The following is a 23,549-nucleotide window of genomic DNA, read 5'->3' as shown; positions in this document are numbered from 1 at the left end:
GGAGTGAACAGTTGGCTTACAGCCTAGGAAGAAATTTTTTTAAGACACTGATTCACCCCCTGCTCACTTCTCAGTGTCAGCCTGGGAATAACAGAATGTAAATAATGCATATATGATGTCGGCTTGCTTCCTTAGAGGATATGCGTGAGTATGGCATTTGAATATCTTGAGGTGGTTCTCCCCTGCCCCCCTCCTAGAGTTGGGATCATCATTTTATAAATAGGGAAGAACTTTATGTTTATACCGATTTTTGTTTTAGGTATCTCTCATCTCTATTTCTACATCTATAACTTTTATATGTGCACTCTAACACACTTGTAGATTTGAAATGGGTATACATCACATTCTTGGGGGAAGCTGCATCAGTGAAGTGGCTAGTAGTGTGTACTGCATAACCACGGTGTCTTGTAGTTGTAGTTACAATGTAGAAACATAAATTGAACTATTTTCAGTAATAATCCAATACTTTAGCATTGTACCATAATGAACCCTTCCAGGTCAATTTCACACAAGTAGTTGTGCATAACTTGGCTCTTAATATATTTATCAAAGAAAAAAAAGTGCATGGCATTTCATGAAATTGTTTGAAAGTCCATGTGATCTAACAGTCTCTCCATGTTATGCACTTTTGCAGTATGCAGCTTCTGCATCATTGGCTGAAGAGGAGGCAGAAACAATTGTGTTTCCTAGGTAATACTTGCCTGATAACAAGAACTTGATGCTTAAATGTAAATTTGTATTTAAAAAAAAAAAAAATTTCTTTTCAGTTTGCATTTATGTTTCGTTTTTTTTTGGGTTGAATCTTGCATTTCTATTGCAGTTGTCTTCATTTTGTGTCATTTGTCTGGAACCAGACTGCTGTATTTCGTTAACATGTGATACATTTTTGGCTGATTTTTGTTCTGTAAATGAGCTTTTGTTGCATGTTTATTGTCAATTTCTTCATCTGATATCTAGAAGTTGGCTCATAACTTTCATGTTACCTAGCAATCTTCTGCGCACTTTCTTCTTCATCTTCTTCCAAAGTTTGCACTTGTCTTATGTTCTCATTGTTTGTGTTGACTGCCACCTGTAAACTCCCATTTTCACCTTTCTGCTTTCTGTCTACTAAAATAAACTACAGTATTTTTGCAATGTGTGGTACATTTGGCTTTACCTTACCAAAGCGTTTAGCTGCAAATTTACAAATATTAAATTTAATCAATCTGTAAATTGGATTTTATACTCCTGCGGTTATTTATGAGAGAGATATAAAGGTACATGTGCTAGAACTTGTTCTTGGTATATAATATCGGAGTTGTTAAACTTTTACCGGTGGCTTTCAAGGATTTTGTCAAGAGTAAAGAGAACTGCATGAAGATAATATACACCAAAGAGCTACTTCCTTTGGGACCCATCTTTACCGGGCATCTTTTTACTTTAATTGTTTTTGTTAGGTATCTTCTCCTTTCATGCTTGGGTGTCAAAAAGTGCTCAATGCATGTGACATAAATAGTATAGTATTGGACATCCATCATTAATTCATGGGATTTGGTTGGTTCATTCTCTGATTTTGTTGGCCATACTTTTAATTATGCAGGGAAGGTCCAGGTGTCTCTTATGGTCTTAACTGGGCTCTTGCTCTGAGAGGTGTAATTGTAAAGGATAAAGCTTTTCACAACTTGAAGTCTTCCGAGCTACTACAGAAAGGTGCAACCACTTCAGGTAGAAACTTTGATTTTTTTTTTTAATTCTTTCTTTGCTTCCTCTATTTATTATTTATCTTTGTCTTCAAAATTCATGTTCTTCTATAACCAATGATAATGTCTTGAACATTTTCTTTTTTCTTAATTGGGAAATTGTAGAGACTTTGTCTGGTCTCCCGGTTCTTGTAAGAGGTAATGCTGTTGGAGGGGCTTCAGAAGTTTCCAAGGCACAATTCAGTAAACTCATGAAACAGGCAAGTCCTAGTTCAAGGAATGGATATCATCTTTCTTGTTGGCTTTCCTTACCCTCTGACTCAGCCTTCTTTTTTTTGTTATTTATAATGTAAATTGAAATATCATTACTGAAGATAGATTTTGGTCCAGTTGATATGTTAAAAGACTTTTTGATCTGTTTGCCAAGGATGCATGTTGCCTTTGCAATTTTCATCTCTAGCGTACATGATTGTCTAGCCTGGGTTTGTGCTTTATATAGCCTCTCTCTTGAGTCTTTGTCTAGTGTATTGAGCCTTTCTTTTCAATAAAATATCTTTGTTTATCAAGAATAACGAGAAAGTTGCAACATACAAGACTTCCTTACATCATGGCTCGTCAGGAGAAATCACTTAAGAACCCAGACTATAGTTGATTGAACCAAGTTCAAATATTTGGAATTATGGAGAGTGTGAATTTTAGACTAGAATATGAAGCATGTTTATTTGGCACTTAAAATGATCTCTGCGTCTCAGTTTATCACCACAGTTTCTAATCCACCCCACCTATCTATCTCTCTTCATATTTCATATTCAGATATCAGATTGTGATCTTCTCAAGCCTTTTTGTCTGAATAGCACTTCATCTTCGATGCTTTTTTGTGTGTGTGTGTGTGGGGGGGGGGGGGGGAGGGGGGGGGGAAGTGGATCCAGCCGTACAACCTGAGATTCTTGGGGTTGCAAGGATTCAAATGTTAGTTTTGTTTTATTTTTTGTTCTGAAATGGAAATAATATGTGGACTTGTGCGAAAACCAGTAGGATTGTAGAAGGTATGGATAATTTAGATGAAACTTCTGTAAATGATCGACCATCAAACACCAAAAAATCATTACATTAATATCAAGGTACTAAAACTCGGGTCTCGGTGCCAACTCGACTCTTGGAAAAACCGAGACGAGTCGAGATCTCGCCGAGTTGGTGCATTTATTTTTTTTCAACTCGAAGCCTCAACTTGGGGTCAACCCGAGATCTGGACCCGAGATCCGAGATCTCGCCGAGATCTGTCGAGTTTTGTCCAATTAGGTAAGTTATTTAAGTGGTAGGTGGGTTAAAATAATGGGTCGAAACCGAGATCCAACCCGAGATCTCGCCGAGATATTGCACTTTTGAGACTCGCAGGCAATCTCGTCTCGAGATTTCGAAAATCCGAAAAACTCGGCGAGATCTCGAACCTTGATTAATATACATTAAAGAAAAAGTAACAATTTTTTGGATGCCCCAAATTCTGGCATCCAAAAGTAACCACTGTGGCTATCCAGCAATGGGTCGAAGGATATCAAATGTAGAGGTCCAAATTGGACATGATATGTGACATATCATATATGTGCTCCATTTTTTTGCTCTTGTAATTCATATTCGGTGCTGGGAATTCCTTGTTGTAATGACTAGTCCATTTCCATTTTCAATTGTTGATTTGTTTGGTCCAAACCTGGTTTATCCTTTAATCTGCAATGTTAAATATGCCCATTGCTTGGTTGTCTCATACTTTGCTGCATCCTGATGCATGTAAAACTTCTTTTTTAGGTCACATCTCACATTTCGTCCACACCAAATGTTTTTGTTCAAGATGGAGCTGTTGGGTCTTCTTCAAAATGTGATGCTAAAGTCCGTGTTATAAGTGACAGTCCATCTGCTATATCATCACTTTCCAATGTTCTATTCAGGACTCCTACTCGTGCTGTTTCTCATGATTCTTGCCCTCTGACTGTTTATGTTGCTTCATCTATAAGGTAAGCATTGGTTCTCCTAGGTGTGCTGAGTTTGGAAAATTGCTGCTGCCATTTGAATCGCATGCTGTTTTGTTCCCTTTCATGTTTTAGAGAACACTGTTTGTGGTTATAAATCTCAGTAATGCATGAAATTCTTTCAAAAAATATTTTCCTATAACATCTTTCAAGGAAGTGTGGTTTGTGCAGTTTAGTTATATTTGCTAGTTAGCTATTTTCTTCTTTCTTCCCTCTAAACATTCCTTTTATCAACTTATGTGGAATTTCGGTTACCAGCTTTTGTAATCTTTCTTGATAGCAACACTCTAATGGTGACATATCACAAGATAATATTTTTTAGTGCTACTGGCAATGCAGTCCCAGCACTGGCGAGATTGTTGGTCTTGGGTCACAAACAAATGGTGGATTTATAGCTGCTGATATTGAGCGCTCATCACTCATTCTTTGTGGTAAAGCTTTTTCTGATATCAAGGGTATCAAAGATGCACTAGCTGCCTTGGCTGGACCTGTTATATCTGCGAGAGGAGGTCTTCCTTTAGCTGCTAGGTAAAAATTTACATATTTGGTTTCATTCTTGATGTGAATTGTAATGGTGTAACTGGTGTTGCATCTTTTAGGCTATTGGTGTCTGGCGAGACTGTGATTCTTCTTTTTGCACCAGAGGATACTCTTCAGAGCTGCTCGGATTTTCTGGTTTCTGCGGATGCAGGTGTAATACTATCCTCTCAGGGTGTTGCACCACTCTTTCAGACTGGAGATTCTGGGGCTCCCAATCTATTCAAATTGCCAGCTGCTGTGATACTTGCATCTGCTGATAGGTAAACATGAAACCATGTAAACTTTACACTTATTTGTTCAATAAAACATAATATACAGGGACGTGGTGCTGCACTTGGCACGACCAACTTTTGGTGGTCTGTTAATTCATTCTCTTAAATCTGTCTATGCTTGTAAATACAACCAATCTTCATCCACCTCTTGGATGAGTCAGCTTATAGTTGCTTGCTGAGCACAATACTAAAAATGTCTGATCAAGAGGGGTTAATGGATTAAGATTGGTGTTGAACAGTTCAGTGTTCAATTTATTTTTGTTCACTTTTCGAAAGATGGTTGTTGATGGATATGATTGGGGATGGTGTATGTTGGCTTTGACTATGTCTCATTGGTTGGTTGCTCTTGTTTGATTTACCCTGTTGATTCTGTACGTAATCGGGAGGCAGTGATTTGTTAAGCATAAGTCTCATATCACGTGGAACAGATTTTAGGAAAGGATTCTAGACCTCTAGTTCAGGCTTTGTTAAATTCAAATGTAAAATTTTCTAACATGTAACACATTAGTTCTTTTCAGGTGTAGGGCCAGCCTTTGAATTGACCAAAAACATAAAATGAATATGATGGTTAAGATCCTGCTGAAATGAAGTGTCTCAGATGGTTGAAATTGTCTAGACGTTGTCAAGTTTGCTTCCTTGATAGGAGGAGGCCTAATGTACTGACTCCAGAGTATGGGTCTTGGTCAATCAATGTGAATTTTGCTGTTAAAATTATTACTAAGATTAATTATGGTGTATCCAGAGGATGATCAAGCATACCATGTGATATGACATCTTGTCTACATTGTTCCGGGAATGGCTTGGGTTCAGGTTAGGCTTCCTTCAGATGTAGTACTGACTACTGACTACTGACTACTGGCTACTAAGGAGCCAAAAATGTTCTGCTCAGCCGGCTGTGGCTGCGGTTGCAGTAAAACGGTCTGCAAACCTAAGCCCTAGCAAGAAGTTTAGCCTTTGCATAGAGTTGGCTATCCTGGTTGGGTGGCTGACCAGGGAAAATTATAGAGACCAAGAAAGGATAGAAAAGATGAATAGAAAACAATTGAGCTTCTTGGTCTCTGAACATAGCTCAATCTGAAGCATCCTGAGTTAGGCTGGTCTGCTCTCTGCCATCCTTATCTTTATGTAAGCAGGGAATGAAGTCTGAATTATCAATAGGATACTAGTTGCATATTATTCTATGGAGAAATGTTTCCTGTGGGGGAGTGTCCTGCCCACTCCCAGACACAGGGAGAAAAAATGACCTCCCCGGCCCCATGAAAGGCGGAAATGACAGTCCGCCTGATGCTTCAGCGTGCGCTCCCATTGGTCCGCATGCGCAGGGGCCACGCTCCCTGCTCTCGCACAGGAAACAATTCCCCTTATTCTATGTAGAAATGACATTCTTTATTACAGAAGTAGTATACTTAAATTATGGGTGTCGTGGAAAATAACACCCAGTTTTGTCATTTTAACCTCTGATTTCTTTAATGTGATTCTTTCAGCCCTTTTTGTGGGTGGATAACAAGGAAAACAAAAAATGGAATTTTTGGGACATGATTCCATTCTGACACTGAACTTTGTTGTCAAATAGTGGATTTTCATCATGTGGAACAGACATCAACTTGAGGAGCCAAATGCTGTGGCTGTCTGTTAATTAGCCACAAGACAAAACTGACATTGTCAAAGCATCTCTTTCTGTCTGATAAATGCAACTTTTATCATCAAGTAGATATAGTATTATTAAATAGAGTTGAAGGATGGAACAAAACTCCATGTAGCCAACCTCATTTAGTTGGGAGAAGGCTCGATTGAGTTGAGTCTTATATACAGTACTGTTATCTATATGAAAAGGTCATCATTCTGAGACATCCAAGTTGAAGTTGTCTGCTGTTCATCCAAAGGTTTGCTCAAAATTTGAGACACTAGATTGTTTTCTTGTGTATGAGATACTAGAGAATGCTAGATTGTTTTCTTGTGTATGAGATACTAGAGAATGCTGTATAATTATAGAATGAAGATCTGTATGTAAAGAAAAATTGCTTCTTTTGGCTACATTCATTCTTTCTGGAATTAAAACCTGTTTCTTTCTACCTTGGTCTCATTCACTTAGGATACAATCCTCGTTTTCTTCCTCCTAGCGTCTTAAATTCCATTTCTTACCGCATCCTAGAAAACCAAGTTATGTGAACTCGAAGTTTCCACACTGAACATTATAAATTCTTTGCTTGAAGCAGTTCTGGCACTATTCCTTCTTTATCGAAGCTCTCACCTGGTCAAGCAGCTTATCACTTCCTTGCGGGCTATCAGAATGGGAAATTTGTACCAGCATATAACAAGGATTTCTCAGCCACTGATCCTCTGGAACTTGCAAAGGCCCTCTTATCAAAGGTCTGTATAAAAGCAAACACCCCCCCCCCCCCCCCCCAAAAAAAATGGAGATTTTTGGCACGTATTAATACATTTCCAATACCTTTTTTAAAAAAAAAAAAAAAAAAAAAAGAATTTAATCTTGGCTAGGGTTAAAATGTCTTTTGTGTTTTCTGCTTGATTGTTGCAGCTGAATGAGAACCAGCTTCCATCTTTCTTAATTAACCTCAGTCAAAGAGAAAAGAATGTGACAGGTAAGTCGGAAGAAAAATACAACATATTGAGTTGCTTTGTGCACTTCCCCTTTCACCTTTTGATGGCAATGCTTGTAGATTGGGTTAACCATGAAACTGGGGCACTTTGTTGAGTCATTACAAAAAAAATTTATTTCTACTCAAGAGTCTTAATGATCCTTGTTATCAACATTGTTTTTGGACTATTATATATGTAGCAGTATCAGATCAGCAAACAACCAATAGGAGAAGAATAGGAGGAGAGAAGAAAGGAGAAGAAAGAAGAGGAAGAAGAAGTCGATGAAGAGGTGAGGAGAACAAGACTAATGGTGGGTTAGAGTAATCTCCAACCATCAGCAGTATGCATTATATAATAAGAGGAAATAAGTACAAGGACAATACTAACCCTCTTTAGTATAAAACATGACCACAGTACCCTTATTTAGAACATAGAAAATATAAGTCCCAAATTATCCTTATCGATAGGATAGGAGTAAACATACCAATCTGGACACTCCCTCCACAAGCTGGAGCATATACATCACTGATGAGGTTTGAAGACTTGTGTTCGAAAGAAGAAGAAGAAGAAGTCAAAGCTGTCCAAGTAGTGTTAGTGTTAATAGTTAGTTACTTAGTGTTTATTTTGATTTAATAAGTTGAACCGGACCAAACCTGGTTGAACCAGTGGTTCAATTTAATTAGTGTTTTATTTAAGTGTTTTAGTAGTCATGTGACCAACTTAAGTCTCATGACCTTTTAGTGGCTATGTAATAGAGCTCGGCTAGGGGGGGGGGGTGGAGAGATATTTCCTTCTCCAAGGCTGGTTAGGAAAAGGCCTTTGGCCATTATAAATAATAGACAGATTTGGTTGGGGGGGGGTGGTTTCTCATCTCTGAATTTTGAAAAATACTTCTCAAGCTGCTGCTCTGCTACTTATTCTTCACTGCTGAAGGTTGCCTTGTATGTGATCAAGGCTGGTGGGATTGGTGTTTGATCCAATCGACACCTTGTGGTGTGAAGCCCGGGTGGTTCTTTTGAAGCTCTACATTCAAGTTTTAGTTCAAGTTCTGGTTTTTCTTGAAGGATCTTCATTCAAGCAAGCTGCTGTCCAAGAAAATCTTCAACAACAGTGAGTTTGAATCATTCCCAACCCCATCCATTCTTCTTCTAATCCTCTAAACATCCCAAACCCTAAACCCCCCTTAGTTTTATTGTTTTTCCCAAACCCTAAAATCACCTCAGACCATTCCAGCCATCAAAACAGCCCCATCTTTGGACCGCATGCTCCACTGCCCCCTTGGAGAATTTGATCCCAGTTGCAGCCCTAACTACCCAATCTAACCCTTGAAACCCCACTCACATCTCTCTCCAAAAACCCAAAACCCTTGACATTCCCTTGCTGCCAATTCTAGTTAACAGGCCTAGACCTTTTAAACTTTAACAAGACCTTCAGTAGAAGACTCCCCATCATCAACTAACCCTAACCCTGCCATCAAACTCTAGACCCCATTAAACCCTAACCCTTATTGACCAAAATCACCTATTTTGACCTAGCCGAACTACTGTTAAGATAAGATCCTGGTTATTTGGCTCCTAGTTTGACTATTCAAACCTAGAGCTACATTAATTACCCATGCCCAGCTTGAAACAATCATCACGAAAGGTTGGACAAAACAAGGCTGAACATATCACCAAGCTGATTTCCAGAATTAACAAATGGAGTTGAGAATTTGAGATTACTTTCCTCATTATAGCATCCCGTACAAAATGACAGTCCAGCTCAATGTGTTTTGTGTGCTAAAAAAAAAACTGGGTTACCAGCAATGCATATGGGAGCTTGATTGTCACAAAACATATTTATAGGTTTAGCAATAGGAAAATCAAGCTCCTAAAGAAGAGATTTCAACCGCATCAACTCAACTGCAATATGATCCATAGCCCTATACTCAGCCTCAACACTAGACCTTGCCATAGTAGTTTGCTCTTTGCTCTCCGTTTGAAAAGATTACCACCATCAAACGTGCAATACCTAGTAGTTGACCTATCATCTTCTGCACCAACCCAATTTGCATTTGAATAGTCAACCAACTCAATATGATTATGAGGTCTATAAACGAGACCCTTTCATGGAGCACCCTTAAGATACCTCAGAATCTGACAAGCAGCCTCCCAATGAGCCTTCTAAGATGACTCCATAAATTGATTTATAACACCCACAACAAAAAATATGTCTGACCTGGTAGTAGTAAGATAAATGAGCTTACCTACTAATCTCCTGTATTGATGCTTATCCGCTAGCTCTTCACCATCATTAGCCCCAAACTTCTGATGTAGATCCATAGGCATAGCAATAGGTTTGGATGCCAATGTACTAGTCTTAGTCAAAAGATCAAGCACATATTTTCTTTGAGACAGACTAACCCCTTTCTTGCTATGAACAACCTCAATACCAAGAAAATACATGAGAAGATGCAAGTCTTTCATATGAAAATGCTACTGCATATAAGATGGCACCTCTGTAATATCAAATGTTTATTACTAGATATAATAATGCCATCACCCATCAACATATACAATTAACACAATCACTTTGGAGTCCCGTAGGTGAACGAAGACCGAGTGATCAGAATAATATGCATATATCCCTATTGAGTAATAATGGAGTTGAACTTGTCAAACCAGGATCTAGGTGTTGTTTCATCCCATAAATTACCGTATGAAGTCAACAATCTTTAGTAACATTCGCCTCCTGAGCAACATACCCAGGAGGTTACTCCGTATACACTTCCTCATTCAAATTGCTAGGGAGAGGAAATTAAACAGAAAGCAGAATGAACTAATATGCCATAGGTATGCGAAAGCGCTACTATCTACCTCAGTAGCAATGGCGAACCCATATCCTGAAACCCTGTATAGAGACCCTAGCTTTGGACTTTGGGTATAAAAGTGCATTTTGATATTTTAATTTAGACAATGGCCTATCGAAATTGACAGCTAAATAAATAATCCCACATATTGAATTGAGACGAGCAACGAATGAACATGTCTCAAAATAATCCACACCATAGATTTGTATGTATCCTTTGGCAACCAAAGGGGCTTTGAGTCGTTTCACAAAGCCATAAGGGTTATACTTAATAGCATAGTTATCAAGGCATTGCCAAGGCTCCTTGGTCGCCTTGGGCGTCTAGGCAGGAGCCTTGCCGCCATGGCAGTGTCGCCTTGATTTTTGACCCTCTAAAACGCCATGGTCGTCTTCCCGCCTTGATAACTATGCTTAATATTATACACCCAATGACACTTTATTAGGTCCTTAAAAAAAGAGCATCCCAGTGCACAAGGCTCCCGCTACTGCAGGGTCTGGGAGGGGCAAATGTACGCAGCCTTGCTCCCTGCTTCGCAAGAGAGGCTGTTTCCAAGTTTTGAACCACAACCAACAGGTTGCAATACCGCAACTTTATTAGTTCCTTACCTGATTAAATCCACCAAGACCCAAGTCTGGCGAGTACGCAAGGCATCCATTTCCACATCTATAGCAGACTTCCATCCAAGATGAGAGAAATATGTAAAGAAGATGGAAGATGAGAAATGGAAGCAAACTTGTCAATGGGATAAGCTACCACATATTTTTGTGTACAGGAATGAGTACCTTTACGAAGAGCCACTGGTAAGTCATAAGACGAAGGAGCAAGAACTGCAGACGAAAAATAAGACCGAGTGGAGGACACCAAAGGAAGAGTAGGAGCCGCGGACAGTGGCTTGGGACGACGCCGATACACTTGAAGTGGTGCTTTCCAAGGGTTGGACATAAAATCAGTTACAGGAATCAATGAAGGAATAGGCAGAAAAGTATCAATAGCAATATTTAAAGCATGACTCACAATAGAAAAGTCTGGAGTATTTTAAAAAAATGTAACATCAACACTAACAAAGTGCTAATGAGTAGTTGGGTCATAATAGCGGTGCCCTTTTTGGGTATAAGAATAACCAAGAAAAACGGACCTGACAGCCCGGGGAGACAATTTATCAATACATGAGTACAAATTGTGGACAAAGAAAATGCAATCAAATATACAAGGTGGCAAGGAAAACAATGAAGAATTAGGGAAAGCAACAAATGTAAGAGTTTGATTATTAAGAATGGAGGAAGGCATGCGATTAATTAAATAGCATAGCAGTTAAAACGACGTCTCCCAAAACCTTTTGGCACATTCATATGAATTAATAATGACTGAGCTATCTCCTATAAATGTCGGTTTTTGCTTTCAACTTCTACTAAGGAGTATGAAAATAACTCGTTTGATGAATCATACCATGCTCAGAACAAAAGGGGGAAATATCAGTCTGGGTATATTCAAGAGCATTATCAGATCTAAAAATTTTAAGAGAAACATCAAATTGAATTTTACTTCATTATAAAATGCTTTAAGATAGATAGAAACTCTGAACGGTCTTTCAATAGATACAACCATGTTAAACGAGAATGATCGGTTACAAAAGTAAAAAATAACACAAGGACCCCAAGTATTTGAATAACCTAAGGAAAATAAAGACCAACGCCTGGACTCACTACGAGAAGGAAAAGAACTGTGATGCTTTTCAAGCTCACAGGCTTCACATTCAAGACGAAACACTGACTTGCAACTCGGAATTATATTTTGAAGTTTGGGCAACGAAAATTAACCTAACTGCTGATGCCACTGAAGAGGAGACACACTACTAGAACATGTAACAGCTGCCGTAGAAGACGGATCACAATTGAGATAGTATAGGCCATCCTTCTCACACCCTCCATCATTCTTCTTCTTTGTCTGAAGTTCGTAGAAAACATAGTAGGAAGAATAGAAAATAACAGAGCAGTTTAGTCTTATGGTAAGTTGACTAATAGATAACATAATTAAAGGTAAATGAGGTACATGAAGGACAGAAGACAAAGACAACGAAGAAGAAGGTGAAACTGTACCATAACCAGTCACTTGGGTGGAAGACCCATTGGCAAGAATAACATGTGAGGGATGATGAGTTTTGAAAGGGGGGAAAACAAGTTAGACTTACTAGTCATATGATTAGAGGCACTAGAGTCAATAATCTAGGAGGAGGGAGATGAAGTAGTAAAAAGTACAGTGGTACCTTAATGGAAAAATGTAGCAGTAGAGGAGGAAGTGGATGACTCAAGCTACTGGACACGCTTAAGTAATTGAGTAGCCAGAGCATCATGAGATGAGGACCCTAATGTATTAACTCCAGATGAAGTACTAGATTTAGAGTGTACCATATCAAAATTCCCATCAGACACTGTTGCATTGGCTATCTGTTGTGCCCACTGAGGTTTTCCATATTTATCTGTTGTATGGTTAAGCTTGCCACAATGTGAGCGCTGTCGGATAGGCTAATCAGTCTGCTGGCCACCAAGACCACTTGTACCACGTCCTTGTCCTCTCCCTGAACCACAGCCTCTACTAGGAAAACTAGGACCATGGCTACAGCCACCATTACTAGTAACAAATGCAATACTTTCCTTGGAAGAAGAGGGTGAGTCAACTGTGGAATGAGAGGGAGAGAGACGATACGTTGAATACGGTAGAATGCCTCATTCATAGAAGGTATACTTTGACCAGCAAGTAGGTGGCCTTTAATTGGTTGTAAATCTGAATTCAACCCAGACAAGAATTTTGCAACTTGAAGCTCAGCTCTCTGTGTCTTAAACATTTCTAAATCAGAGAGATTGGTAAACATTGAGTTTCCTCCCACATCCCCTTAAAGGCATTGTAATATTCACCAACTGACGAATCTCCCTGTTTAAACGTTAAGATTTTCTCATACAAATCATAGACATGAGCAATATTCTTGTCTTAGGAGAAGCTTTCCTTTAAGTTATCCCACACTCCTTTAGCTGTAGTGTGGAACATAACATTTGCAGCAATAGTTGGTTCCATACTATTCCATAACCACACTAGAAGTGTGTCGTTGTCACGCATCCAATTTTTGTACTCTGTATCGGTGGTGGCAGATGGAGAGGAAGTCAGTTACTTCAATTTTCCTTTTTCATGTAGTCCTAGATAGGTAGGAGACCTACTAGGAGCCAGACAACCAGGACCTGTTAAGCTGCCGGTTCGATGGGGGCAGATTTGAGGTTTTAGGTCAATTTTAGGGTTAGGGTTAGGATAATGGGGATGTATCTTATATGGTAAAGCTAGGCAGGTGTAGTCTAATGAAATAGGTTTTATAAGTTTTGGATGGTTAGAATTAGGTTAGATGGATTTGGGCAGCAACTAGGTTTAGAGTTTTGAAAGGTGGAAGATGATGGAATCTAGAGTTTATAATAACAGGAAATCAGTGGTTGAATGGGCTTAATATTTAGGTTGAGTGTGGGTAGGGTGGAGGGGAATATATGCTGAAAGTTACAGCTAAATCAAATGGTTAAATCTGGAGTTATGGAGGTTTCCTAGTAGAGATAGGAGAGAGAGGTAAAAGTGTAATTTCAGACAATCAGCTGAGTGGATGGTTCTGAAATTTGGAACGAGTCTCTGTTAGGGTTAGAGGAAGATTCGATCAAAATTGTAGCAGGTTCTAACGGTTAGATTTGGCTGGGAAGAATTCTCGTGAAAATCACCTTGCATGTGACCTTCTAGAAAGGAAGAAGAATAGTTGCAGGTTTTAGGGTTCTAATGGATCTATGGTTTTAATGGAGCATGAGGAAGGTAATAAGGATTAAGTATTGGCAATGGGGATCGATGGGGCTGGGTTTAGAGGATTAGGAGAACAAGGGGAATGGTTGATAATATCAAACACTTACTTGGATTTGTAGGTCTTCAATGGCATCAGCTTGAAAAATAGAAGCAGGTCCTCCCGATCTACAAGATGCAAGGAGTCTACTGGAGATCCACCAGTCCTTTCATCTTGATATATAACTCATAAAGCAACACTCAATAGAGCAAAGCAGCAGCTATGGCAGCAAACAAAAGCTTTTTCATTAATCAAATTCGTATTCAATACTTTGCCCCCTTACAACCTTATATAAAAGACTCAAAATTAGACTCCTACACTAAAAAGCAAAGACCTAACCCAACCCTTAACCTATTAAGTAACTTAAACTGACTAGGAAATTGAAATAGACTCAAAATAGAGTCCTAATCCAGCCTAACTAAACAACTAAAAGAAAAACTAATAAAATCACTTAAATTGAACCATTGGTTCAAACCAGCTTTGGACCAGTTCAATTTAAAATATTAAAAACATGAACATAAAACTAAGTGTGGGACTAAACTTTCTAATTGCGTATGCAACCTAATTACCCATATTTTAGGCCCATAAAAGTGGCCTATTACATAGAAAACCTATGGGATCAAAGCCCCAACATGTATATAACCCAACCCTAGACTTATTCCTAATAAAATAAGCCCATTTTGGTAATGAATCTGCATCACTTTTGCCTTGATATACACCTTAACAGCTTGAGCCCAGAGTAAATAATTAGAAGCTTCGTTGAGCTTAATAGTTGAAAACTTAATTACCCATATTTTAGGCCCATAAAAATGGCCTATTACATAGAAAATCCATGGGATCAAAGGCCCAACATGTATATAACCCAACCCTAGACTTTTTCCTAATAAAATAAGCCCATGTCGGTGATGAATCTGCATCACTTTTGCCTTGATATACACCTTAACAGCTTGGGCCTGGAGTAAATAATTAGAAGCTCCATTGAGCTTAATAGTAGCAATCTGGATATTAGCACTGTCCATGGGAGGTTTAGAATCACCCATGTTAACCAAAAAAACAAAAAAGGACAGCAGCAAACAATATGAGAGAAACCAACCAAATACCAATTTAGGATCTCAGAGAAGTGCAAATGAATGACCAACCAGTCAAGGAGCCACAATTAAAAGAAAACAGCAGTAATATATCTGTAAACAGCATCGGAATGAATGCTTGAGTGATATAAATCGATCACCCAAGCCCCTTTATTTATAGTAACTTGAAGTAAACTGATCAAAGTACAAATAGGAATAATAACACCTCAGTCCTAGTCCTACTAGGAATTCCTAATACAACTAGGAATGCCAGAATAGGACTCAGCTGAGGATAAAACACTAAAAATAAAAGAAAAGAAAAGAATCCAATCTGACTAGTACTACTCCTAACATGACTAGGACTAATCCTAATAATCCTAATAAGCTAGGACATACTTCCTTTAGGAGAGAAAAATGCCTTTAGAAGATCGCTGCCCAGAAAGTATCGTAGTTTCCCAAGATCTTTCCGATCTCAAATTCAAATTGTGCAAGGAAGGTCTTCAACCGTCTGATCTCATCACCATCATTGCCAGAACCACTATATCATCAACGTAGACTATAAGAAGTGAGTTTTTCACCAACCCTCTTTATAAAGAGTGTGTGATCAGCATTACTCGCTTATATCCCACGTAAATCATGGCCTCAGGAACCGCCAAACCATGCTCGAGGTGATCGCTTCAGCCCATAAAGTGCGCGCTTTAGTCTGCATACTTTTCCTTGGTTTCTGTCACAAGAGAACCTGGTGGAATGTCCATATACACCTCCTCATCTAGTGTTCCATTTAGGAAGGCATTTTTTACATCTAGCTGCTGCAAATCCCATCCAAGGTTGACTGCACAAGATAATAACACACGAACAGTATTTAACTTTGCAACAGGTGTAAAAGTTTCCTGGTAATCAATGCCGTATGTCTGAGTGAACCCCTTGGCCACGAGTCGTGCTTTATACCTATCCACAGTGCCATCCACCTTCTGTTTCACCACAAAAACATCCATTTACATCCAACGGTTTTCTTCCCAGGTGAAAGAACCACAAGCTCCCATGTGTTATTTTTCTTCAAGGCGTCCATTTCTTCCATCATAGCTGCCTTCCACTTTCCATCTGATAAAGCTTCCTGCCAATTGTTAGGAATACGAACAGAAGAAAGAGAGGAAACAAAGGCACGAAAGGATGGGGAAAGGGAATCATAAGAAACAACATGAGATATGGGATGCCGAGTGCAAGTTCGACACCTTCAGAAGAGCAATAGGTAAGTCAGGATCATTACCAGGTGGAGAGGCAGGTTCTGGATCCGGGTTCGGCAATTGGATGGGTACTGGAGCAACAGTTGATTGAACCTACTTATGTTTCCTTGCATAGGTCTTCACATTACTGGCATCAATCCTCCTCTGAAATTCACTAATAGTCCTCTGGATAGGAGTCTGGAACGGGGTAGATTGCTCCCCCTGAATAGAAATGGTCTCCCCCCGTATAGGAACCTCTTCCCCTGCCTCAGGGGGAGTACTAGGGGCAGGCCGAACTGGTTCAGACTCATGGTAAACAGACTGAAGTGGAGGTGGAGAGTCAGTAGTCAGCACATCTTCACTAACACTCTCCCCCTGAAGAGGTGGGGACACATAATATGGAACATGTTCATGAAAGACAACATCCATGCTAAAAAAAGTCATGCGGGATGGAGGGTAGTAACATTTGTACCCCTTTTGGGTAGTAGAGTAACCCAAGAAAATGCAGCGGAGGCTACGTGGGTCAAATTTACTAGGGGACCTTGTATCCCTAGCATAACAAACGCATCCAAACACCTTAGGTGGGACTATAAAGGAAAAAGAGCCAAGTAATAGCTCAATAGGGGCTTTTGAAAGAAGAACCCAACTGGGTAGCCTATTAATTAAATAGGCTGCAGAAGGACAAGATCCCCCAATAAAGGGAAGGGACAAGACGAGCAAACATAGGGCCTAGCCACCTCCGGAGGAGGTGGCGGTTTTTTCTCTCACCACACCATTTTGGGTCGAGTGTCGACACACTGGTCCGATGGAGGATTCCATGTGCAAGAAGGTATTTTTGGAACCGACCTTCCATATACTCTTTCCCATTGTCACTCCTCAAAATTTGAAGAGTGGCATTAAACTGGGTCTTAATCATTTGATGAAAGTGTTGAAAACATAAAAAAACTTCACTCTTTGTGTGCATAAGGTAAACCCAAGTGAACCTAGAATATCAGTCAATGAAAGTGACATACCACCGATGGCCAGTCAGGGAAGCTTTCCTACTAGGCCCACACACATCAGTATGAACAATATGAAATAAGGAAGAGGATCGTTTATTAGAAATAGGATAAGTTGAACGCGTCTGTTTAGCCAAGACACAAGGCTCACAAAAAAAATCTTCCTTATTACAGTCTTTAACTAATGTTGGAAATAAATTTGTTAAAGTACCTAAGGGGGGATGGCCTAGTCTAGAGTGCCATTTATGTAAATCAGAAGAGAAAGATGCCGAAGGCAAAGCCGGAGTAGGATTGCCATCAAGCAGGTACAATCCGCCATGCACTTTACTCGATCCAATCGTCTTCCCCAAGTCCAGTTCCTGAAAAACACAGTGAGTGGGAAAAAAGGTCACTTTACAATTCAGGGATTTAGTGATACTGTTAATGGAAAGAAGGTTAGTTGTAAATTTGGGAATATGCAACACAGATGACAGTGTAAGGGAAGGAGAACAACCAATGGATCCTTTCCCTGAGATGGAGGAGAGGGACTCATCAACAATTTTGACTTTATCCTTACCAGAGGAAGGAGAATATGTATTAAAAAGGCTAGAAGAACCTGTCATGTGATCAGTAGCACCGGAGTCAATGATCCATGGAGTGGATACTACTGATGCACAATGACCAGCAAAAGAAATACCTGTACGGGCAAAGAAGGAACCTGAATTGGCAGCAGACATAGTAGAGGCAGTTGATGTGTTCAACATACGACGCAAAGCCTGGAGTTCTTCCTGGGAGAAACCAATGTCAGCAGTGGGAGTTGGAGCTACACTTTCAGTATGATTGGCTTTGTTTTTAGACTTAGCGCGACTATGTTTGGCCTCAAAATCAGCTGGCTTTCCATATAATTTCCAACACTGAGCCTTAGTGTGATATGGTTTGTGACAATGCTCACACTTAACAGGCTCTTTGGTAGTAAAAGCAGCAACACTGTTAGAAGAAGCAATAGGAGTGGGGCCAGCAGTCTGTAAGGCTGATCTCTCAACTTTGGGAGTAATCATCATGGCAGCCCGTCGTGTCTCTTCACTGTGAACATAAGAAAAGGTCTCCTCTAAAGTGGGGAAAGGAACCCGTCCAAGGACTTGCACCCTAATAGGGTCATAGTCATCATTGAGGCCAGCCAGGAAATCATAGACACGGAATTGGTCTACATAGGTGTGGTAGGCAGTAATATCAGCAGTAGTAGTAGGCTGAAACCGAGCATAGTGATCCAATTGCTGCCATAAACATTTGAGGGCAGCATAGTATTTGGTGACAGACATCTCCTTCTGAGTAGTGGTTTGGAGTGTCTTCCTGATTTCATAAACCTGAGCACCACTTCCTGAACGACCATAAGTGCCCTTGACAGCTGTCCATATCTGTGTAGCAGTGTCAAGGAGAAGATACTGACTAGAGAGGTCAGTGGTCATAGAGTTCAGAACAAAGGACATTACCATTGCATCATTGGCAGCCCATTTAGTACGAGCAACACCTTCTTCAGTAGGTTGTTTGGTGGTGCCAGTGAGGTTGCCAGTGAGTCCCCTACCAGCCACTATTAGGGATAATGATCTGGCCCAAATCAAGTAGTTTGTACCATCAAGCTTAATGGCAGCAGCATAGGGAAGAAAATCAAACCTATTTTGATCTCCTCCAGAAGTAGCAGTGGTCATCTCTGAGTCACCCATGATTCAGCCAGACAGAAAAATCAGATTTGTAAAAAACCTGATTCGAATGGGTTTTTTAATTTGCAGAGTTTTCAGCCGTCAGAATGGGCTGAAACCTTGGTCGAGTTCCCTACTAAAACCAGGGAAGATAACCTCCAAAAATTAGCTCTTTCTGATGAGCCAATAAAAAACCCTAAATTTTGACAAATTTAGGAAGAAGCTTGATTGCAGAAAAACTGATTGCAGGAAATTGCAGAAAAGTGCAGCACTGTATCTCAAACACTCTGCAGTCTTCAACTAAGGGCTGGTGTAGACCAATAGAAGCAGGGAACAATCTCCATAAAAAAAGAAATCAAACTTTAGGTGTAAGAAGAGCTCGATCTCCAAGGATGGAATAATCCTGCCGGCAGATTTAGGCCACACCAGCTGTTCTTCGATCTTCAATGAGATGACATTGAGGGCAGCAACTAAAATTGCATTAGATCACCTCACAGTTGCTGCCCTGATGTGGAGAAGGAGACCGAGAGTGGTGGAGAGAAGAAAAAAAAGGAAAAAAAAAAAAGAGAAAGAAAAGAGAGGAGAGAACCTGAAATCGAGAGAAGCTGTTTCCTAGATCAGATTAGGCTCTGATACCATGTAAACAGCATTGGAATGAATGCTTGAGTGATATAAATCGATCACCCAAGCCCCTTTATTTATAGTAACTTGAAGTAAACTGATCAAAGTACAAATAGGAATAACAACACCTCAGTCCTAGTCCTACTAGGAATTCCTAATACAACTAGGAATGCCAGAATAGGACTCAGCTGAGGATAAAACACAAAAAATTAAAGAAAAGAAAAGAATCCAATCTGACTAGTACTACGCCTAACATGACTAGGACTAATCCTAATCAGCTAGGACTAGTAGGACTAATCCCAATCAAACTAGGACTGCTTACCCCAATCGGGTAAGCAGCCTATTTCAACAACATCCAAATCATAAATGGATGACCTGCAGAAGGAGAAGATAAAACAGCCACCCAGGGTTAATAACGCAAGAAGTAGCCAACAACCAGCCCGGGAGAAAACTTGTTGTAGCAAATTAGGGAGGCCAAGTACCAGGTCGAGTTGGGGTAGAAGTAGGAGAAAATTAGCCCAAAATATGAGGGCAATCCAATGGCTGGATGTGGAGAATAGATAGATGCACCAAAATAGAAACTTCAAAATTGAAGAATTTGCAACTCTTCGAGATTCAACAATATAGTCATCTGATCAGCATCAAACTTGAAGCAATAGGAGACCTTTGGCCATATGAATGAACCCCAATAAATCTCAACCACTTGACGGTTACGGGGGGAGATCCTCAATCCAAAGGTGCGCAGCCAAATGGCCAAAAAACAGGGTACTGCCAGTGGTAAGGATCAGCAGCAAGAAGGAAGCTTCATGCGCATAGATGAAACATCCTTATTGTAGTCTTCAACACCATAGGAAACCCTAGTTGTCATGTGTTACAAACTAGGGTTTCAGACAAAGCAAGAAGAGCATAGGTTTCTGTAAACCATAAGGTAGAAGATCCTCAAAAAAAATAGGCGTCAAAGCTATTGATTGTCTAATGTTCTGACACCATGTAGCAATGTCAGACCAGCAAACAACCAATAGGAAAAGAATAGGAGAGAGGAAAGGAGAAGAAAGAAGAAGAGGAAGAAGTCGACAAAGTGAGAAGAACAAGACTCACGGTAGGTTAGAATAATCTCCAACTATGAGCAGTTTGCATTAAATAATAAGAGGAAATAAATACAAGGACAAAACTATCCCCCATTAGTATAAAATATTACCACAGTACCCTTGTTTAAAACAAAGAAAAATAAGTCCCAAATTACCCCAATTGATAGGATAGGAGTAAACAGATCAATTTCGACAATATATGTTCTATTGGTCATTCAGAATGTTGGGTGCTTAGGAGTTTTTCTCAGTGCTAGTAGTGGTCTATGTACCATATGATAGAACAGACATTTTTTCTTCTAGGTCAGTGATTTTGTAGTGACAAGGTATAACTGTTCTAGATGAGCTACTACATCTATGTTGTATATTTATTAAACTTTGAAGTGCTTTTAAATGATACTTATGTAAAGTCCTTCACACTTAAAAAAGTTTCTGCCATTTACTTGTGTAGACCCATTGTGAATCAACTATAGAAGCCTTTTATGTTTCTGTAGGCAAGGAGCTGATTAAGTTGGCAGAATCCACCCTATCTGGAAATATATCCCCTTTTGAACCTAAAGGTAGCTTTCTTCAATTATCATTTTTTCTTTTCCTTTTTCCTTTCTCCTGGTCAACAGGGACAACTGTATTTTTCTAAATTCCTTTCATAACTTTGCAGCTGGGGATCTCCAATCAAAGTACAAGAGCTTTATTACTGGTAAGTTCCAGGAGCTACCAGCGGAGTTCTCATTCTAAAACCCTCTGTTAATGATTGGTTTGTGCACATTTTATTTAATTTTAGATTGTCCTTGCATCTGTGAGAATTTTGTAGTCTCATCCCGCTTCTGGGGAAAAAGAAAAAGTACCTGAAAGTAAACTGTGGAATAAAAATAAGAACATTTATATTTTCCATTCCATTTGTGTACTCTCATTTTACATGTATTTGTTCAAATTTTTTTTGGTTATACAGGAGGAGAACTGAGAAAATATCTTTGTCTTGAAATAAACAATAGTTGAATTACTGTGGGTTATTGGGGTCAGCAACTGCAATATTTGTGGATTATTTTCAAGTAGGCACTTTAAGGCAGACACTGCATACCACTTCTCCTGTTTGGGTTAAGGATTCATCATAGGTACCACCTCAAAGATTGGCCTCAGCTGAGAAGCAAGCATGGTAAATTTTACGATGAGTTGTAACTTATATAAAAAAAGGGCGTGCCCAATGCACGAGGTTCCCGCCACTGTGGACTCTGGGAAGGGTCATATTGCACACAACCTTGCCGTACTTCACGGAGAGGCTGTTTCCCGACTTGAATCCATGACCACTAGGCCGCAATGGAGCAACCTTACCGTTGTGCCAAGGTCTGCCCTCTATGAGTTGTAACTATTTTATTTTTTATTGGAGCTTCACAAAAAATATTTCCGACCATCCAATAGATTAGGTTGAAAAGCTTGAACTTTTATTGCTTAGGATTAATTCCTTAATTTTCTATTGGGAAGGGTTTTGCTGGTTGGTGAACCATGCACTTTTAGGAGTCAAATAGGGAGTGAAAGAAATATTCGGTTTTCATGTGTCAATTACTTAGTCGGCAGATTAGAAAACTTTCTTTTTGCAAAAAAAAAAAAAAAGATTCATGAAAACTAATGAAACTTACACAGATCAACAAAAGAGACTAAGCAGTGAACTTTGTTAGAACGACCTCACCTAGCTAAGGTGTGAGATAAAGAACATCCTCACTGGGTTTTCGTAACAAAATATAAGATAAGAATAAATAGTCCATGGCCAGGGGTAGGTGACTCCTTTGTTGAAGAGCTGAGTAAGGGTTTCTGCATCAGTTTAGACCTCTATGGTGACTTCTACCAGTAGTGTCTTAAGTTTCATGTGTTGATCCTGCAAAGCCATGTTTTAGGTCAGCATTAAGCAAGTGTCCAGTTTTATTATTTTTTTAGGTTTCTCTTCCCAGTCACTATGCCTAGTGAAGTACAAGGATTCACTATGTGCCATATGTAAGTATATGGATTAGTCCATGTGATAGAGGACTAGACAAGCATCTCATTGGTTCAATTTAAGCTTAAAATGAGTAGAGGAAGTAGCTAAAATTATAAAAGGTGCCATTTTGTATTTTAAATTCATCTCCATTGATGGCATTTTGGTAATTATACTAAGACTTTGAATTAGGGTTTGAGCAACTTTCCTTGCTTACTTTGGACTAAAATGTGGTCATTGAGGTGTATAGTGGACCCTCTATCACATGGACTAACCCATGTATTGTCAAGTGGCAAATAGTGAAGCATTATACTTCACCAAGCATAGTGACACCTAGAAAGACCTTTTTTTTTTAATAGGTTGGTCATTACATCCACCCATATGGTTATCATGGTATGCCTTTTTTTTTAAAATTTAACCATAAATTATGGAAATAGTTTCATTCTTTAACATAGAGGGTCCAAGATACATAGATCTGATCACACTTAGGGCCCTTAACAAGGGCTGTGCAACCAGGTGTTAGTCCTGGCTCTCCCTGGATCCTGGGAGGGAATAGAGTTGGTTCCATCTTTCGGCAGTTGCTGCACAGAGTGACTGCCCCTCATATCAGCATCTCTTACTTGTTACCAAATTATAATTGGGTTATAATCTACTTTGCATATTAGACAATCAAGTAATAGGCATTTCTAATATTAATTGAAGCTTTGTTAGATATCAGATCTATGCTTTCATGCTGATTGTGGATATCCACTTTTCTGTAGAATAAAAGAATGATCAGGAAAAACAGTCTATAATTCATTCTGCTATCTTCTCTCTCTTTTGTTCATCGGGATTTGGGATCAGGGGGGTTGTTTGAGGCTTAAACAGTTTATTTTTGTTTTGGTAGAAGAGGCTTAAACAGTTTAGAGCATACCTAAACGTGAATGCTTCCTTATTAGAGGTCATTAATTCAATGAGATTATTAAAGCTATGTTTGATATGTATTCCCATTTTCAAAACACAGAATGCATTTTCAACTGAGAATGTGAACACTGTTTGGACTACTACTAAATGCCGATATTTTGCAAAGATTTGTGTAGTCATGCTGTCGAAC

The 23,549-nt window shown here is 39.4% G+C and overlaps 1 protein-coding gene across 1 annotated transcript in view; it reads left to right on the top strand.

Annotated features, from left to right (window-relative positions):
* LOC122646390 overlaps positions 1-21,437 on the top strand; it is a 32,627-nt gene extending 11,190 nt beyond the window's left edge. Inside the window, exons 2-11 of the mRNA XM_043839940.1 lie at positions 635-690; positions 1,580-1,704; positions 1,845-1,939; positions 3,480-3,685; positions 4,040-4,228; positions 4,300-4,500; positions 6,729-6,882; positions 7,052-7,115; positions 20,985-21,050; positions 21,149-21,437. Of these exons, the coding sequence (XP_043695875.1) occupies positions 635-690; positions 1,580-1,704; positions 1,845-1,939; positions 3,480-3,685; positions 4,040-4,228; positions 4,300-4,500; positions 6,729-6,882; positions 7,052-7,115; positions 20,985-21,050; positions 21,149-21,225 (1,233 nt within the window). The 3' untranslated portion in view covers positions 21,226-21,437. The remainder of the gene's footprint in view (positions 1-634; positions 691-1,579; positions 1,705-1,844; positions 1,940-3,479; positions 3,686-4,039; positions 4,229-4,299; positions 4,501-6,728; positions 6,883-7,051; positions 7,116-20,984; positions 21,051-21,148) is intronic.
* The last annotated feature ends 2,112 nt before the right edge of the window (positions 21,438-23,549 follow it).

Source organism: Telopea speciosissima, chromosome 11 (genome assembly GCF_018873765.1).
Source record: "Telopea speciosissima isolate NSW1024214 ecotype Mountain lineage chromosome 11, Tspe_v1, whole genome shotgun sequence".
In the NCBI taxonomy this organism is placed as follows: Eukaryota; Viridiplantae; Streptophyta; class Magnoliopsida; order Proteales; family Proteaceae; genus Telopea; species Telopea speciosissima.
Note: the sequence above shows the minus strand (reverse complement) of the source record. Positions and strands in the feature narration are given on the sequence as shown.